Here is a 20,954-nt window from a genome sequence, read left to right on the forward strand (position 1 = left end):
ATGAACTCTTTAAGCTCAGAAGATCAAACAGGAAAATTTGATTCCTCACGACATGTTCTTTATAAAAACTCAGTTATGACACCATAAGAAAGCGGCGTTTGATGTACAACGGCTTATATTTTACACTAAAACTCTAGTGACAGAATAAAAGGCTTCGGTGCATGACTTCATTTCCTCTTTCTCTAGAGCCCCCGGTGGAAAAGACAGAAGAGGCGATTCAGATGTCTGAAAGTGGCCCTGTTCTGGAGCAGGTTTCAGTAAGCGACACAGAGAAGCCTGCATCTATATCCAAGCTTCAAACCTCCGAATGCGGCATTCAGACATCGCAGACGGACTTACAAGTGCAAAGCTTTGATTTGGACCAAACAGCGAAAACGGTTTCCAGTACGGTCAGCTTCGCTCACACCGAGACACAGACGCAGACAGAATCTCAGAAACCCTTTAATGAGCCATCGAGCTCATGCACTGAAGCCTCCCCGGCTCCTTCTGCGCCCTCAACAGGAATAAAAAGAGACATAGCCACTTCCACAGAAGAGCTGCGTGATCCTGAACCACCTTCGCCTGCGATCCAACCAACCAAGGATCTGACATCCGCACCAACCGCTAAAGCAAATCCCGTGCAGTATATCGTAGATGCCGAACCCAAACCCAAACCATCGAATGAGCTCACCCGTGAATACATTCCCAAAGTGGGCATGACCACCTACACCATCGTGCCTCAGAAGTCTCTCGAAAAGTTGCGTTTCTTTGAAGTAGAGTTGACTTTGGAGCCTAATGTAGACTACAAACCTGAAACAAAGACTGTCTCCAATGGTACAGCTGCTGTTAACGGCCATCAGAACGTCTTTGCGCAAACTAGTCCTTGTAGTCCTACAGCTACGGCTTCGTCCCCTGTTGAAGGAACCGAATCTAATGTCAAAGACAAGAAAGTTCCACCAGCAACAAGACCCAAACCCGCTTCTTTCCGTCTGCCGCAGCACAAACGAACACCTGGGGATTACGTAACCTCCGCGTCCGTTCGTCGAGCGAGTGTCGGCACTAATAGTAGCAGCAGCAGTTGTTGTAGCAGTCCTGCAGCCCGGCCTAAAGAAACTGCAAGCAGCCCACAATCTGATGTTTTTCCTGCTCTAGACAGCTTCCCTCCTCCACCACCACCGATCCAATGTGAAGATGAGGAGAATGTAAAAGCGAGCTGTGCACCTCAAACTACAGAGGTGGATGTATCTCTACACGAAGCTCCTAAATTTCCACCGTCGTCTGTACTGTCCCATCAGAAGAGTCTTCCCACTAACCCCACGCCTTCGCTGAGTCTAGAAAAGCTGAGAAGCTTCGCCGCACCCAAACCATACTCGCCCACATCGCCCTCACGCTTCGCTCAGGCTGTGTCTTCTGCCGTGAAGCGGTCACAGTCGCTTTCCCATCCTCCTCTGGGGCAGTTACCACACACACATCTACTCACAAAACAAAGATCCATTACAGAGTCACCCGAGCCGCCGACAAGCACTGTGAGTACAACCTAGTGAAACTTTATTTAGTAGTTGTCACCTTTTTAAATAAATGTTACAAAAATATGGCCAGAACAGTATGTTGCTTTTTTAGTGAATATTCTCAGAAATATATATATACATATATATACACAGATTTAGTGTAATGCATTTACATGTTTTAATTTTGATTTGCATTGCAAAATTAATTTAAAATGTATTATTTTTATGAGAATTATTTTAAGAAAAAATATTACTATAGATTTTAACAAAATAAAGACATTTTTAACCACTTTTTGCATTTCAAAATGATGATTTTTCTTAAGAGTTAAATTTTTTCCACCCAGATTTAGTGTAATGCATTTAAATGTTTTACTTTTGATTTGTTTTTATAAAAAATAAAGACTAATTTTAACAATTTTGCATTGCAAAATAAATTAAAAATGTATTATTTTCATGACAATTATTTTAAGAAAAAATATTATAATATATTTTAACAAAATAGAGAAGATTTTAACCACTTTTTCGATTGCAAAATGACAGTTTTTCTTGAATTAATTTTTTCCACCCAGATTTAGTGTAATGCATTTAAATGTTTTAATTTTGATTTGTTTTTGTTTTAAAAGAATAATTTTAACAAAAATTTTAACCACTTTTTGCATTGCAAAATGACATTTTTCTTGAGAATTGTTTCCTCCCAGATTTAGTGTAATGCATTTAAATGTTTTAATTTTGATTTGCATTGCAAAATTAATTTTAAAATTTATTTTCATTAAAATTTAACAAAATAGACATTAACCACTTTTTGCATGTCAAAGTGACAATTTTTCTTGAGAATTCAATTTTATCCACACAGATTTAGCGTAATGCATTTAAATGTTTTACTTTTGATTTGTTTTTGTTTTTACAAAATAAAGATTTTAATAATTTTGCATTGCAAAATAAATTGCAAATGTATTATTTTCATAATTATTTTAAGAAAAAAAATATTATAATATAATAGAGAAGATTTTTAACCACTTTTTGGATTGCAAAATGAAAGTTTTTCTTGAGAATTACATTTTTTCCACCCAGATTTAGTGTAATGCATTTAAATGTTTTATTTTTAAATTTGTTTTTATGTTTTAACAAAATAAAGACTAATTTTAAACATTTTGCATTGCAAAATGAATTGTAAATGTATTATTTCCATGACAATTATTTTAAGAAGAAAAAATGATTATATATTTTAACAAAATAAAGACATTTTTAACCATTGCACAATTAATTGTTTGAGAATTTAAATTTTAAACCCCAGTTTTAGTGTAATGTATTTAAATGTTTATTTGCTTTCGTTTTAACAAAATGAAGATTCATTTTAACCATTTTGCATTGCAAAATGAATTAAAAATGTATTCTTTTCATGACAATTATTTAAAAAAAAATAATATATTTTAACAAAAAGATATTTAAACACGTTTTGCATCGCAAACCATTTTTCTTAAGAATTTGATTCGTTTTTGTGTTTTAAAAAAATAAAGACTAATTTTAACAATTTTGCATTGCAAAATGAATTAAAAATGTACTATTTTCATGACAATTATTTTAATAAAACATATTGTTATATATTTTAACAAAATTAAAGACATTTTTAAACCACTTTTTGCATTGCAAAATGACAATTTTTCTGGAGAATTTAATTTGTTTTCACCCAGATTTGCTGTAATGCATTCAAATATTTTACTTTTGCTTTGTAATTCTTATTATGTTTGGTTATAATTTACAATTGCAATTTACAAGTGCAGTTACCTACCATAAAAAATGAGGCCCCATGTTGACATATTTGCTTGTAGTTGTTACTGAACTTCAGTGCGTAAAATGTTTTGGGAAAAAAAAAAATTAGAATGGTTTTGTCATGAGCCATTACTGTCACTTTTTTCTAAGTATTTGAGTACAACAAAAAGTACACTATTTTTTTATTTTTTTTATTAAAGTTCCCCCACAATTGCAGGGGAAATGAGTTTAAAAATGTCACAATGCAAAACGTCTTAATTTTCCTAAATAGACTCAATTTTCTTGGAAAGCAGAATACAGTATCTCATTTGTTTTTTTTGGTTTTGAGGTAAAATATAACAAAGGGTTGTGTGCATAAGATTAAATCAAAACCTGACATTGCATGTATGAGGCATGTATTGAGTAGGTCAGAATACCGCACGGGTGGAGTCGGACCTGCAAGGTCTTTTGGGCGCTGCTGTAGCAGTGCTTGACTCACCTTTGTAGCCTCATTGTACTACAGTTGTTGTGTAAGTAAATATTCTATTGAGAAATACACCCGGTTTAAACCGGCGCTGGTAAATTAATATTGGGAGTTGGATGACTCTCATTGTAATGGCAGCGTGTGTACTCAATGTATTGACGCACATGGCTCATTAATCTATGTCCCGGATTGACCTGTCTACTCGTTTTTGTTGTTGCGTCGCCGGGGTCAGCTGTGAGCATGTTCAGAGATGCAGGGCGCTGTTGTGTGCCGTCAGCGTATACAATGTATGTTTGGCCCTCATCGCTGTCAAAACAGTCTCGAGTAGAAGCTTTTGTTTGCTGGTGGCTTTAAATGATTTTTAAGATCATGTGAAACATTTATGGGAAGATTCAGTCAAGTGTGGCTAAACTTTTGACTAATGGTGTATGTTAATATTGGTGCATGAAAATGAAAATGATTAGATATTATTTTTTCCTGTCTTATTACAGAGAAAAACTGGACATACCTTGATTATTTAAATGTATTAATATATAATTATTTATTTTGTATATTACCATTTGAAAGGTTGGATTTCTAGATTTTTATTTTTTTTTTGGAACTAATTCATATTTTAATTTAGCAAGGATGCATTAAATTAATAAAAAACAGTAAATTTACAGTGTTACAAAAGATTTTTATTTCAAACTTTCTATTTAGAATCCTTAAAATATCATGGTGTCCATTGCTAATAATCAAAAATGTTTCTGAAGGATGATGTGACACTGAAGACTGGAGTAATGATGCTGAAAATGTAGATTTGCATCACAGAAATAAATCACATTTTAAACAATATTAAAATGGAAAACAGTTATTTTGATTTGTTATATTATTTCACAGTATTGCAGTGTTTACTGTATTTTTGATCAAAGAAATGCAACCTTGATGAACGTAAATCTTTTTTCAGAAAATATATATATATATATAAAAAAAACTTACTGACCCCAAACTTTTGAACAGTACTGAATTTGTTGAAAAATACTCTATTTAAATTTGTTTTATTGTATTATTATATTTATATATTTTAATACTATAATATAATATAATATAATAATATATATTTTTACTTAACACTTTGCAAATTAATTTGTATCCATTTACAATAATGTGTATATCCACTATTTTAAACATTTAAAAAAATAAAAAATAAAAAAATTAACAACCCCAAACTTTTAAACAGTACTGAATTTGTTGAAAAAAAAAATGTTTTATAATATAGTATAATTTGAATTTTATTCAGTAATATTGCTTTCGACCTGAACAACACCTGAACAGCAATATTTTACACATTAAAAAAAAACTTTTGAACAGTAGTGAATTTGAGGAAAATATTTAATTCACATTTGTTTTATTTAATTTAAGTAAAAAATATTTTGTAGATGAATAATATAATATAATATAATATAATATAATATAATATAATATAATATAATATAATATAATATAATTAGGGTTGCAAAAATAAATTTTGGCAACTTTATGGGACTTTTTAAAGACTTTTGGAAATTTTTGGGAATTTTTGGAAATTTTCTGGAAATGTTCTGCCCCTTTGCACACCAAATATAATATAATATAAAATTTGATTCTGCTATATTGCCCTCAGCCTGAACATTTTTAAAGTTAATTTGTATATTTACAGTTAATTAATCTGTATATGCAGTATTTTTACACATTAAAAAAAATATAATACGAAAAATGTTACCGACCCCAAACTTGTGAACAGTAGTGAATTTGTTAAAAAATATTTTATTGAAATTTGTTATATTTTATTAAAGTAAAAAAGGTTTTTAAATATAATATAATATAATATAACAATTTTATTCTGCTATATTGCCCTTTTTATTACAGTATGTTAAAATTAATTTGTACTGTATATTTGCATTAATGTGGATATGCAGTATTTTACACAACTTTTGAACAGTGGTGAATTTGTTAAAAAATATTTTATTTAAATTTGTTTTATTTTATAAAAGTACAAAATGCATATATTTTTAAAATAATATAATATAATATAATAATAATAATTATTAATAAAATAATAAAGCTAGATTTATGTCTATTAGCCCTTTTTTGTATATTCAGTGTTTTACGTAGATGCATGTGCCTGTATGTGTGAGTGTCTGTCGGTGGGGTACGGTGGAACATCTATCTGTGTCTTCTTCATGTGATTTATGAAGCAGCAGTGTCTTTTTCACTGTCCCTGCCTAGTGTGCATCATCCTCAGCCCTCAATAAGAGAGTGTGTATTGTGTGTTTCTCTCCCCCGTGGACCACAGGTGACAGACAATGGAGAAGGACGCACAGAGAGATCGGGAGAGGCCCCATCGCAAACAGCAGGCCACAGCTCCACCCGAGACGCAGCCATGGGAACATGTAAGATTGGAAATACTCAACCGTCACCAGTGAGTGAATCTAACTCTAGATCTAACCATCATTGAAGTGCTTGCAAACCCTGATAATACAGTAACCTTTTTTAAAGATCCTTTGTGTGCTTTAACACACCATTAAAGGGGACCTATTACGCAAAAATCAATTTTATAAGGTGTTTGAACAGTTGTGTGGTCGCAGTGTGTGACCAGGCTGAAGACCCGAAAAGAGGAACAGATGAACCTAATTAAATTCAATTCAATTCAAATTTATTTGTATAGCGCTTTCACGATACATATCATTGCAAAGCAACTTTACAGCAAATTAAAATTTTTACAATTTATTTAGTAGCAGCTTACTAGTGATGACTATGTCAAGTTGATGTACATATGGCAGCGATGTATAGTAAAGGTCAATTAATGATGTAGTCAAACAGACAAAGAACACTATAAATTAGTAGCAAAATTCGGTAGTGCTGTATGTTGTTTCACTAATCAATTTGTGAGTGAGTCATTTGTGCTGGAACTGCTCTGATTGATTCAGACTCATGACTTCAGTCATTCAGCTCAAGCCAGTTACTAGCAAAAACAAATTAAAAGAGTCATTCATTTTCGAATTTTGACATCGCTCGTAATGATTTTAAAGGAAAAGCCCACTTCCAAAACAAAGATATACTATATATAATATACTCACCCCTTGTCATCCAAGATGTTCATGTCTTTCTTTCTTCAGTCGTAAAGAAATTATGTTTTTTAAGGAAAACATTTCAGGATTTTTCTCCATATAATGGACTGATATGGTGCCCCGATTTTGAACTTCCAAAAGGCAGTTTAAATGCGGCTTCAAACGATCCTAAATGCTGTTGTAAATGATCCCAGCTGAGAAAGAAGGGTCTTATCTAGCGAAACGATCGGTTATTTTCATGAAACAAATACAAACTCTGTGTATTCTGGCTCAAGATAGTTAGGGTATGTCAAAAAACTCCAATCGTATTTTCTCCCTCAACTATTTTCTCCCTCAGGGCCGACATTGCAAATCATTTGATTTAGATCGGAACTTCGTAGTGAGTTTGTGAATCATTATTCAGATCTGAACTTCTGAGCGTGAATTATTTGATTTAGATCGGGAATTCAGAGTGGGTTTGTGAATCATCATTCAGATCAGGACTTCAAAGTATGTATCACGAATCATTTGATTTAGATTTAGAGAACATCGAAGAAGGTTTGCAAATCATTATTCTGATTGGAACTTCAGAGAGCAAACTGTTTGATTCAGATCGGGAATTTGGAGCCCATATCGCAAATCATTTGATTTAGATCGGAACTTAATAATGGGTTTGCGAATCATCATTCAGATCAGGACTTCAAAGTATGTATCGCGAATCATTTGAATTCATTTGGAACATTGAAGCGGGTTTGCAAATCTTATTTCAGATTGGAACTTCAGAGCGCAAATTGTTTGATTTAGATCGGGACTTCAATGTATGTATTGCGAATCATTTGATTTAGATCGGAACGTTGAAGCGGGTTTGCGAATCACTATTCTGATTAAAACTTCGGAGAGCAAATTGTTTGATTCAGATCGGGAATTTGGAGTGCATATTGCAAATCATTTGATTTAGTTTGGAACTTCTGAGTGGGCTCGCCAAGAGCAGGTTCAGTGAAATGAATGATTTGCGAGATCTGTTTGAAGTAGTGAAAAAGTAGTGCTTGAAAACTCCTTGAAAATCCTGAAATTTAATTTTAGAATGTCTGTACGAATCCTGTGTAAGTCTATTGTTGCTAAAGCTACTATTGTTTCTCTCTGTTTTCACTGATGCTGCCTTCACGTGCTACCAGAATGATTGTGAATAGGAATGTGGTAGATAAAAATTGCATGTCAAAGCAATGTGAAGTCGACCACTTGAATTTGTCGAGCTCATAATCATAAGTTGGACTTATAAAGTGAGCGATGGCATCATGAGACCGACTATGCTGTTATTTTTATCGCGCTAATCTCCCTGTCTGTGTAATACAAATTTTATTATGCACAGTACAATCAGATGTCTGACTTTTAAACCGATTCCAGTTTGAACATGTAAGGCTGAAGACCGCTTCTGAGAGTTTCTGACATTGGCAGTGCGTGAGATTGTCTTGTTTAGTTTTTGCCGGGTCTTGAAGCTCTGCCCTCTTCTGAAAAGGGGGGGGTGGGAGCACCAGCTCATTTGCATTTAAAGGGACAAACACAAAAACAGCTCGTTTTGGCTCATACCCTATAAGGCGCAAATTTTAACAAGCTACAAAAAATTTTCCTTGAGTATTTTGAGCTAAAACTTCACATACACACTCTGGAGGCATCAGAGACTTATTTTACATCTTGTAAAGCGCCGCATACTAGGTTCCCTTTAATAACTACACATCTACATTGAAACATTTCAAAAAGTCTCTAAAGTGCCCTTTTTTTCCTCACACAGGGGTCTGAAGCATCTTCAGCGGCGTCTCCCACAATGAAGGGAATATCAGAAGTCTTTCATTCAGTAGAAGAATGAAATGTGTCTTTATTGATGGAATCCCATCTTCAGTCATTCTCAAACATTCTGCAGGTCATAAGAAAATTACTCGTCTCCAGATTCATTATTTTTATGCATAATCAGGATTTTTAGGTGTCTTGCAACTTAAACGACTCTCAGTAGTTTTTTAAGTCCAAATCTGGTCAGATCTGCACAAAGCGCAGTCTTATGCTTTCACCTTTACGGTTACTTTTTTTTTTTTGCATTTTCCTTTTTCTCCAGCTTAGTCAGCCATTTTTTAAATTAACCACAACACGACTTAAATTATTGGTAATATATATATTAGGGCTGTCAAATGATTAATCACGATTAATCGCATACAAAATACAAGTTTGAGTTTGCCTAATATATGTCTGTGAACTGTGTGTAATTATTATGTGTATATATAAATACAAACACAAGTATATGTATTTATTATAATTTTTCTATTATTTATTTTATATATAAATAAATATTTTGTACACAACGAACATATTTCTCTTAAATATATACATTAATTTGTGTGTATTTATATATACTAAATAATTACACACAGTACACACACGTATATTAGGCAAACTCAAACTTGTATTTTGTATACGATTAATCGTGATTAATCATTTGACAGGCCTAATATATATATATATATATATATATATATATTTTTTTTTTTTTTTTGCTAAATCTAAAAAAAATATCTTAAATGTATAGTTACCACACAACATATCTAAAAATATTAAAAATTATGATCTAAATATTTTTTGGGCCTTTTTGGGGAGCAGTTATTAGATTTGTTGTTTTCTGATGTGGCACAGACACATGGAGACGAATTATAGCTGTGGATTTCTTTTAATTTATTCTGCACTTGGACAATTCATGATAGTTCAGAGTTTTTTTCTTTAATATGTTACACTCTTTTCCCCTTTTAATAAATGTAACAGATTCTATTAATGTTATCATATTTTAAAATGAGTATTTTTGGTTTGCTTTGTGACGTATAAATTACATGAAATGTGTATGTACAGTATGCAGATGTGAAAAAAAAATGCTCCGATTTATTTCAAGGCCTTTTTTGTTTAAATTATTAGGCGTAGATTTGATTTATGTAATTATTAGCCTATGGTACTGAAACTTCTTCAGTCACACAAACCCATCCCTTCCCTTGCCAAACGTTAGTACACAGTGTATCGCTGTTAATTATGGGCTGCAGGTGTAATATGTTAAAATAATAATGAGTTATGACATTGAACGTTTCTGGAGCCCACAACAACAAATGATTAATTAAAACTGTTGCTAAGACAGAAAACACTGGGCTTTTCATTCATTTTGAGGAGAAAACTGCTGTATCATATGAACTCAACTCTCCTCTCTTTTCTGTATTAAAGACTTTTAAAGTTTGCATCCTCTTATCGTGTTGTTTTTTCAGTTTTTTTGTCATTTGGGTTTAATTGCAAATTAGATTTTGATGCTGTGAGATGTCAAAGTGTAAAATGTCTTATTTCAAGCATGCAACACTACAAAGTAGTTTACTTTCCAAGTACAATGAAGGGTTACTGCAATCTGACACTGGCTCGACTCCTGTCACCTTTATTTATTTGTGCGTTATTCAGCTGTTACAGGGCACAGAGACGTTCACGTAAGAATGAGTGACTTCGGTGATGTTTGTTTGAGGAATCTCTTCTGCTCTGTTCAGTGGAGGTTCTCGTCAGTTTGTCATGAATAAAGATTTAATGCAGCCGAATGGAGGAACACCAGTCTTTTACATCAGTCGGTACAACAGGGCTGAAGTCTCGCTAAAGAAAATGTTTTGTTTTTCTGATTTCAAACTGTGAACATCAAAAGACATTTGTTGAAGGAAATTAATAATTTAGCAACAGTTTGTGTTAAATATGAGCGTCAAAGGAAATAAAGTAAAGGCGAAGGCTCTTCTGCTCTTGCTTTACCCTGGCAATCATAAATTTCTCTTTTCTTTTCTCTTTTTTTTTCTTTTCTTTTTCTCCAGCATTTTTTTTTTATTGTAATTTGATATTGGTCTTTTTTGGATATTTCTTTTTTTCACACTTTTCCCTCTTCAGATCATATTCGTTGTTTTCATTTCTTGCAGTTTTATGTCTTTCTTCTTGCATCTTTATTACTTTCTTTTAGCTGCATATTAATACATATATATTTTTTTATTTTCTTTCTTGCATTTTTTTTTCTTTTTTATTTTTCATCTTGCATTTTCTCCATGTTGCAATTTCTTTATTTTCTTGCATTTTCCTTCATATGTTTCATTCTTTTAGCTGCATGTTATTTTTTTAAGCTTTTCTTAAACTACGGCATTTTCCTTTTTTTTTTTTTTTTGCCCTTTCATCTGTTTTGCATTTTCTTCTTTTCTTTTCTTTTCTTTTCTTTTCTTTTTTCTCCCTCTTTTTTTTGTAATTTGATATTAGTTATTTTCCAGTTTTTTTTTTTTTTTTTTCACTTTTCTCCTCTTTGGATATTTCTTTTAGTCATATTCATTGTTTTCATTTTCATGTCTTTCTTCTCGCATCTTTATTAATTTCTTTTACCTGCATGTTATTTTTTTCTTTATTTTCTTGCATTTTCCTTCATATTTTTCATTCTTTTAGCTGCATGTTATTTTTTTAAGCTTTTCTTAAACGTTACTGCATTATCTTCATTTTTTTGCTTTTCTCTTTTCCACAGTTGTTTTATTCCGTTTTCTTAGTAATTCTTTATTCATATTTGAGTCAGTGCTTTTTTTTTGCACTTTTTTTCCTCTTTAGATATTTCTTTCAGTCATATTCATTGTTTTCATTTCTTGTATTTTCATTTTTTTATTGCTTTTTCTTGTTTCTCGCTTTTTCATTTTCTTCATGTTTATTAATTTATTTTAGCTGCATGCATGCAGTTTTTTTCTTTTTTCTTTATTGCATTTTCTTCTGCTTAATCTCTTGCATTTTCTCCATGTTACAATTTCTTTTTCTTGCATTATCCTTCATATTTTTCATGCTTTTAGCTGCATGTTTTAAGCTTTTCTTAAAATTTCCTGCTTTTTCTTTTTTTGCCCTTTCATCTCTGTCTTGCAATTTCTTCATTATTTTTCTCCAGCTTTATTTGAGATGCATGTTAATTTTTACTTTTCTTCTTGCTTTTTTCATTCTCCTCATCTTGCAATTTCATGTTTTCTTGCATCTTTCATCGTAATTTGTTTCAGCTGCATGTTTCTTTTTCTTTTCTTTCTTGCATTTTTCTTGAAAATTCTTGATCTTTTCTTGCAGTTTCTTCTCTTTTTTGCCTTTTCATCTGTCTTGCATTTTCTCCATTTTGCACTTCATCTTTATTTTTCTTCCGCTTTATTTTAGATGCATGTTCATTTTTTTCTTTTCTTCTTGCTTTTTTCATTCTCTCCATCTTGCGATTTCTTCATCCTCATTTTTCTTCAACTTTATTTAAGGTGCATGTTCATTTTTTTCTTTTCTTTTTTAATTTCTTCCATCTTGCAATTTAAGCTTTTCTTGCATTTTTCACCTTTATTTTTAATTGGTTCAGCTGCATTTAATTTTCTTTTCTTTCTTGCATTTTCTTAGTCTTGGAAGTCTTTTTTAGCAGTTTCTTAATTTTTTACCTTTTCATCTTTCTTGCATTTTCTCCATCTTGGCATTTCTGGCATTTCTTGGCATTTCTTCATCTTCATGTTTTTTAGATGAGTGTTTTTTTTTTTTGTATTTTCTTCTTCCTTTTTTGCATTTTCATTTCTTGCATTCTCTCCTCACAATTTCATTTTTTTCTTGCATTTTTCATCTCTATTTCATTGGTTCAGCTGCATTTTAATTTTTTTCTTTTGTTTCTTGCATTTTCTTAGTCTTGAAAGTTCTTCGTTTTTTTTTTTTTTTTTGTTGTTGTTGTTTTGCCTTTTCATTTGTCTTGCTATTTCTTCATCTTTATTTTTTAGATGAGTGTTTATTTTTTATTTTCTTCTTCCTTTTTGCATTTTCATTTCTTGCATTTCATTTTGCATTTTCTTTTTGGAAGTTCTTTTTTTTTTGCCTTTTCATTTGTCTTGCATTTTTTTTTTTTTTTTTTTTTTTTCTTTTCTTTCTTGCATTTTCTCAGTCTCGGACGTTCTTAGTTTTTTTCGCAGTGTCTTCATTTTTCTTCATCTTTATTTGTTAGATGCCTGTTCATTTTCTTCTTCCTTTTTTGCATGTTCATTTATTGCATTCTCTCCATCTTACAATTTCATGTTTTTTCTTGCATTTTTCACCTTTATTTCATTGGTTCAGCTGCATTTTTCTTTTTTTCTTGCTTTTTCTTTTTTTTTTTTTTTTTTTTTTTTGTTTTGCTGTTTCTTCATTTTTTGCCTTTTCATCTGTCTTGCATCCTCTCCATCTTGCAATTTCTTAATCTTAATTTGTTCTTCAACTTTATTTCAGATGTGTGCTCTTTTTTTGCCTTTTCATTTGTCTTGCATTGTCTCCATCTTGCTATTTCTTCATCTTTATTTTTTAGATGCGTGTTCATTTTTTATTTTCTTCTTCCTTCTTCCTTTTTGCATTTTCATTTCTTGCATTTCATTTTACATTTTCTTTTCTTTCTTGCATTTTCTCAATCTTGAAAGTTCTTAGTTTATTTTTTTGCCTTTTCATTTGTCTTGCATTTTCATTTGATTTTTTTTTTTCTTTTCTTTCTTGCATTGTCTCAGTCTCGGAAGTTCTTCGTTTTTTTCGCAGTGTCTTCATTTTTCTTCATCTTTGCTTGTTAGATGCCTGCTCATTTTCTTCTTCCTTTTTTGCATGTTCATTTATTGCATTCTCTCCATCTTACATTTTCATTTTTTTCTTGCATTTTTCACCTTTATTTCATTGGCTCAGCTGCATTTTTCTTTTTTTTGCTGTTTCTTCATTTTTTGCCTTTTCATCTGTCTTGCATCCTCTCCATCTTGCAATTTCTTAATCTTAATTTGTTCTTCAACTTCATTTCAGACGTGTGCTCTTTTTTTTGCATTTTCATTTCTTGCATTTTCTCCTTTTTGCAATTTGTATATTCATGCATTTTTCAGTTATTTCGTTTGTTTAGCATGTTCATTTTTTAAGTTCTTAATCTTTTCTTGCAGTTTCTTCATCTTTACTTCATTCTTAAAGCTACATGATCAGCTTTTCTTTTCTTTCCCTGCCTTTTTCTTATTTTATTTATTTATTTGCATTCGCGTCTTTCATCTTTCTTGCTTCTTCTCCATCTTTATTTCATTATTTTGGCTACATGATCATTTTCATCTTTTTTCTTGCAATTCCTGCATCTCCTTTATGTGTACCTCTTGCTTTCTTGGACTTCTTTTCTTTCTCTCTCTTCAAACGCGCATATCATATCGCATCCTCGCACAGCCCCCTGAGTGTGTGTGTGTGTGTGTTTCTCCTCTCGGCTCAGTATCGTGACGTCGCGCTGTGAGCAGCAGGAGCGCCGCGCGTGCAGACGGTTACCGGCAGCGATGGTGGAGAGAGCGGGAGCGCCGAGCAGAAGCAGGTACGGAGCCGTCTAACACACATCACATGACCGTACGACAACACAACGCCTTCAAATGCGACACTGAAGTACAATCTGTGGGATCTTTAGGCTTGGCAGGGACACTCTTTAACGCGGTACCGTACCATAGCGTACTGTAGTGTACTGTTTAAAATATGCATATGTCAGCAAAACAACTCCTCGCGTTCACCGCTGCTGTGCTCTTCAGGACGAGAAGCGACTCGTAAGTGTCATTTAACGTTACTTTAATGACTCCATGATTGTGTGTGATGAGATTTATGCGTTTATACACGTCATACTTTTGTTTAATGAACAAATGAATAGGTGGTAACTATTATATAGGAGTTATTTCAGGATTTCCCCCCTTTTTTTCTTGTTAACCAAGTCTTTGAAATCAATTAATGGATGCTGCCAGATATTATCACGGTTTGTGTCATTTACTTATCTTTTATTTTAAAGCAATGTTATGTCCAGTTATGTATTTGTATATAAGCTACACATTTGTGCTTTATTAAACTCATCCATGTAGTTTTATTTAAAGAAAAACTCCTCTGAGGTAAAAGTTTATGCAGTAAGTGGCCGGTGAACTACGCCGCCTACTGGTCAGGCAGAGAAGCGCAAGTGACGAACTAATCTCGACAAACTTCGCTCGGCTTACTGAACACTCACACGCCAAATATTTTAATCAGCTCATTGTTTGGTTTTAAAGTTGTTGTTGCGCTCAGACAGAATAGTTAACACTTGTGTGTGTGTGTGTGTGTGTTGGTATGATGTATTCAGATTATAAGATCTGCTATTTGTCATCTATTATTCATACCAGTTTCTGGACAATGTAGATGTGCAGTTCTTGAAAATTTATTTGACCAATTATTATTTTTTAATTTTTTTAGAATAATTATTATATTAAATAGTATGGCTTAATGGTGTTGTTGCAATAGTAATATTCCTTTATTAATTTTATCATTATAATTTAAATAATAATATTAATAATAATAATAATAATAATTATTATTATTATTAAATACTCCTTTTTGCAGTTTTTAGTATTGCAATATTTATTTATTCATTTATTTAATTATATAAATAATGTTAAAATAACAATTTATAATTATTACTGTTATAACTAATAATGATAATTTATTATTATTATTATTTTATAGTATAATGCTGCAATAGTATTATAATTTATTTTTATTTTTATATTTTAAATAATAATTATTATATTAAATAGTACGGTTTAATGGCATTGTTGTGATAGTAATATATATTTATTTGTTTATAATTATTCGTTTATTCCATATTTTAAATTGTATTATTATTATTATTATTACAATGTATTATTACAATTTTTAAATTATAAAATTATTATTGGAATATTAATATTTTTAATTAATTTTATAATTTATTTTAATTAATTAATTAATTAATTTATTAATTTATTTATTATTATATACTTTCTGTAGTTTTTGGATTACATTATTTATCTATCTATCTATCTATCTATCTATCTATCTATCTATCTATCTATCTATTTTTCTATCTATCTTTATATAAACAATGATAAAATAAATTATAATTATTACTACTGTTACTACTAGTAATGATTATTATTACTGTTGTTGCTAGTATTATTAAAAAGTCTTTTGAATTTTGAAAATGTGAAAACGTTTTTTTTCTTTTCTTTTTATTAGCTGATCCATAAAATAAATGGATAATGCAGAAAATTACCAGTGCATTTTCTGTTCTCATCTTCAGCCTGTTTTGCTGATATCGGGTTGGCTGATGTGTTTTAGTGGGTGTTGTTTTGGAGAGAGGGCGTGTGTATAACTGTGGCGATTTTGATTGGTCTCAATGACATTTAGATTTGTTTGTAGATCCAGCACCTAAATATCCTCCAACTACAAATGCTGAAGCAGAATATGCAACATTCATAAAACAGAAGGTGAAAAATACCACACTGGCCAATTTTGTGCATCCTACGAGGCCATATTAGCATATTAGCATACTGCTCTTAATATTTTTATTGTGATCTAATCTTATTTGGATCATAACAGGAGTAGAGGAGTGGGATTATGGCAGTGTGATTATATATGGCTGGGACCAGGATTATGGCTGATGTTGAAGATTACATGACCCTTTTGATGTTAGATTTTAGATGTAATATGTAAAGATAATATTACATTACATTAAAAAATATTGTCATCTTTAAGGCACAAATCCGATCAAATCCGATCCGATGCATCTAAAGGAAAGATTTCAGTAAAAAGAAAAATATATTTATTATTTAATTTAAAATATATTTTTATTAGTTTGTTTATTTATTCATTTATTTATTAATACATAATAATAATAATAATAATAATAATAATAATAATAATAATAATAACTATAATATTAATAATAATAAATGTATAATTAGATAATTAAATAATATAATATAATTATAATATAAATTATATAATAATAATAATAATAATAATATAATGTATATTTAAGTATAGTATTATTGCAATAGTATTAGATTTGTTTATTTTTATATTTTAAATAATATTCATTATTATATTAAATGATATGGTCTAATGGTGTTATTGCAGTAGTAATATATTTATTGATTTATTTTTTCATATTTAAATAATTAAAACAATTCATTTTTATTTTACATGACAAAAGTATTTCAATAGTAATATTTCTTTATTAATTTATTTTTCATAATTTAAATAGTAGTCATATTATTATTATTAATTGTTATTATTATTATTTATTATTATTATTATTAAGAAATACTCTTTTTTTGCAGTTGTAGGGTTAGTGTATTGCAATATTTATTTATTTATTTATTTTTATTATTCCTACTGTTACTACTGCTACTAATAATTTATTATTATTATTTTTATGATTATGTATAGTATAATATTATTCAGGTAGTATTATATTTGTCTGTTTTTTATTTTTTATTTTAAATAATAATAATAATTACAATATTATTACTACAATCATTTTTATTATTGAAATCAATCTAATTTTACATAATAAAAGTATTATTGCAATATCAATATTTCTTTATTAATTTTATTTTTATAATTTCAATAATAATAATAATAATAGTTATTATTATTATTTATTATTATTGTTATTATTAAATGCTATATTTGCAATATTTAATTATTTATCTTTATATAAATCATGATAAAATAGGTTATTATTACTACTGTTACTACTAATAATTATTATTATTTATTATTATTATTATTTATAGTATAATATTATTGCAGTAGTATTATATTTGTTTCTTTTTATATTTTAAATAATAATAATTGCTATAATAAATAGTATGATTTAATGGTGTTAGCATTGTAGTAGTAGTAATAATAATAATTATTATTGTTATAAATGTTATTATTACAATAATATTATTTTACATTATAAAAGTATTATTGCAATACTAATATTTCTTTATTAATTTTATTTTTATAATTTCAATATATTCATACTAATGATGCTATTATTATTATGTTGTTGTTGTTGTTGTTGTTGTTGTTTTGAATGTGGAACAAACTTTTTTTTTCTTCTTTACGTTTGTAATACGTTTTCTTCCTTACGTTTGTAATAATTTAGTACAAACACTAACCAGAATGTTAATATGCCTTTGTGCCTTGATGAAAAACTTTCACAAACATGAAAAAGTGAATATGTTTTGATCACTTATTCAAAATCCACCACTGAAACTGTTCCATGTGCTTCTGATAAAGAATTAAAAGTATTTACGTTTCACTTTAATCAAGAGTGTATAAGAGTTTGCATGCAGCAGTAACATCAAGCTAAGTTTTTCTCTTCAGATTCTCCTCCCTTCTCACATCTGTTGTCATTGGTTAGCGTGGCTCCGCGCCGCCCGGCCAGACCTACAGTGTGTGTGTGTGTCAGTAACAAGATTGCATGTTAATGCCACATTAGAGAGGGCAGTGTTTGTGAATGCAGTGATTGTAGTGATGGAGCACATGCAGTCGGCCGCGGGTGGGTGTCTGAGCTCCTGCTACAGGCTATAATTATCTGCTCTTGTATGTCCTGCGACTCTTTTGTGTGGCCCTGCTTCATGTGCTTCAATGAAAACACCATGTGATAGTCACTCCTCAACCGGTTTCTGCAAAGCATTTACACAGGCAACTGGCTTCACGGCGCGTCGCTTCGCACAAAGAACTTGTATGTGATTTAAATGTGCTATGCATTTCACCACTATAAAAAATAAATCAGGCCTAGGAATATTTTGGAAACACAGTCAGCTTTTGACTTTCAATGAGCCGTCACTCCAGTGGTGTTAGGAACATAAAATGGGCCATTACTGTTACGCAGTACGTCTTCATAGCCTCATTGTGTTTTACTATATTGGTTACAGTATTAAAATACAGTTATTTATAATAATAATAATAATAATAATAATAATAATAATAATAATTATTATTATTATTATTTAAAAATACAAATATTATCATTGTAATATTATTGTTATATTGTAAAATAAAAATGAGTGTTTAATAATAATAATAAGTTATTATTATTATTATTGAAATTATAAAAGTAAAAATATAAAAGAAACATTATTATTGAAATACTATTATACTGTAAAATAAAAATTAGTGTTTAAACAGAAAATTATTTAAATTATCATTATTAAACAAATAAAAAATATATTAAAACAAAAATGAATGTTAAATAATATTAATATTTTTTTTATTATTATCACAATTATAAAAAGTAAACAGATCAGTCATACTTAAATTCAATATGAATTACTGCTTGCAATATTTTTTTATTAATTATTATTATTATTATTGAAATTGAAATTGTAAAAAATATATATTAAAGAAATATTACTATTGAAATACTATTATACTGTAAAAAAAAGAGTATTGTAAATTACAAAATTATTTAAAATGTAAAATTATTATTTAAATTGTCATTAATATTAAAACAAAAATGTATTTGAAATAATAGTAATAATAATACGTTTTTTACTAATATCACAGTTATAAAAATAGATTATAATTGTTAACAGTAAATAATAAAACAGATCAGTCATACTTAATTTCAATGTGAATTACTGCTTGCAAACATATTTATTAATTTTCAAGTAAACAATGCCAGTTTTAATAATAATAATAATAATAATAATTTATTTTTATTGAAATTGTGAAAAAATAATCAAGAAAAATTACTATTGAAATACTATTATATTGAAAAATATAAAAATTGTTTAAATTATAAAATCATTATTTAAAATTGAAAATTATTATTTACATTATAATCATTAAACAAATCAATTAAGATTATAATTATATATAATTGTATATATTATATAATAAAATCATATATTATTATTGCAATACTACAAAAAATGAAATTGAAATAATAATCATATTAATAATCATTTATTGTTATTATCAAAATTATTATAAAAAGAAAGGTGCTGCACAACACGAATAACCCAAACATAAAACAAGGCCAACAAACTGCTCTGAAAGAAGCATATTTGGTCATATATTTGGCCAAAATATATTCTATATCATTTCTCTTTCGTCTGTTTAGTGAGCTGGTTATCTGCACGTCTTTGCAAAGTGACAGTATCAGTATTTCATGAATTTTTTAGATGGTTGCATGCTTAGTGAATATTCAGAGGCCTGTTGTTTATCTCCTGATAAAAGAGTATGATTTATAAGGCTGTGATTGAATGATATGACTTTACAGAAAAGAATTGTTGAGGGTTATGAAACCTGCTTTATTAAACAGATAGTCTTATCTTTCAGCCATTAAAAAGATTAGCAAGGAACTCAAACAAAAGGAAGCAGTATTTAGATTTCATTAATATTTACCCTTCCATATAGAACAGTATGTATTAGTTCAGAGATATTGCTGTGGATAAGACACAAGTGAATTCATTAATTCATTTATTTTTATTTATTTATTTATTTATTTGTATTAATTGTACCATAATAAGAGTAAGATGGTGCATTAAATATAGTTTAATTTAGTTTGGTATTTAGATGTTTTTTTTTTTATTTAAGTAGAATTCTGTTAAAAATTAAACAAATTATATAGAATTATAGTGGAAAATGTGTACTGTATGTAATGTAGTTGTAGCTTTATCCCACAATAATTAACATTTATGAGGAAATATATTTATATTTTGAATTACGTTTTAGCTAACAGGTTTCCACCGCTTGCACTGATCCTGTAAAAATAAATAAATAAATAAACGAAACTAAACTAAACCAAACTAAACTAAAGTAAATCTGCAATTAAAGATTACATGGAGGCAGAGCAAGATATGGAGAATAATTAATTAATTAATTCATCAATTAATTAGTTCATCAATTAATTTTTTTGTTTGTTTGTTTTATTTTGTTCAATTAATTGTACCATAATGAGAGTAAGGTGGTGCAATAAATATAGTTCAATTTTGGTATTTAGATTCTTTTTTTTTTTTTTATTTAATTAGAATTCTGTTAAAAATTAAACAAGTTATGTAGAATTATAGTGGAAAATGTGCACTGTTGTTTTAGTTATGTCCCACAATAGTTCTCATTTATGAGGCAGAATATTTCTATTTTAATTGTTGTTTTAGCTATGGCTAGGCTTTCACTGTGTTTTCTACATAATGCAAACCAAACTGAAAAAAATCCAAGAAATTTAAGACTACATGGAGAAGTGAAACATGTGAAGCATGCATGCTGGGATGGTTTTTTAACAAATGTGTCAGTGATTTACAGTGGCAGTTATTAGATAGAACAGCAGCATTCCACAAA

At 29.5% G+C, this 20,954-nt stretch overlaps 2 protein-coding genes across 8 annotated transcripts in view; both read left to right on the forward strand.

The window, feature by feature from the left end:
- cobll1b (cordon-bleu WH2 repeat protein-like 1b) overlaps nucleotides 1-10,051 on the forward strand; it is a 72,275-nt gene extending 62,224 nt beyond the window's left edge. For 5 of the 6 annotated variants that reach the window (XM_051119191.1, XM_051119190.1, XM_051119192.1 and 2 more), the window contains 3 exons: nucleotides 187-1,505; nucleotides 6,035-6,160; nucleotides 8,578-10,051. In XM_051119191.1, coding sequence (XP_050975148.1) covers nucleotides 187-1,505; nucleotides 6,035-6,160; nucleotides 8,578-8,652 — 1,520 coding nt within the window. In that variant the 3' untranslated portion in view covers nucleotides 8,653-10,051. The remainder of the gene's footprint in view (nucleotides 1-186; nucleotides 1,506-6,034; nucleotides 6,161-8,577) is intronic. The other variant, XM_051119193.1, reaches the window with a different exon arrangement.
- A 4,011-nt stretch (nucleotides 10,052-14,062) lies between these two features.
- Nucleotides 14,063-20,954, forward strand: part of grb14 (growth factor receptor-bound protein 14) — a 93,370-nt gene continuing 86,478 nt past the window's right edge. Inside the window, exon 1 of one of the 2 annotated variants that reach the window (XM_051119203.1) lies at nucleotides 14,063-14,157. The gene's annotated coding sequence lies outside the window, so the exon portion shown is untranslated. Of the gene's footprint in view, nucleotides 14,158-14,212; nucleotides 14,381-20,954 lie in introns of those variants that run through there. The other variant, XM_051119204.1, reaches the window with a different exon arrangement.

The sequence above is a fragment of the Labeo rohita genome, chromosome 9, assembly GCF_022985175.1.
Source record: "Labeo rohita strain BAU-BD-2019 chromosome 9, IGBB_LRoh.1.0, whole genome shotgun sequence".
Classification (NCBI taxonomy): domain Eukaryota; kingdom Metazoa; phylum Chordata; class Actinopteri; order Cypriniformes; family Cyprinidae; genus Labeo; species Labeo rohita.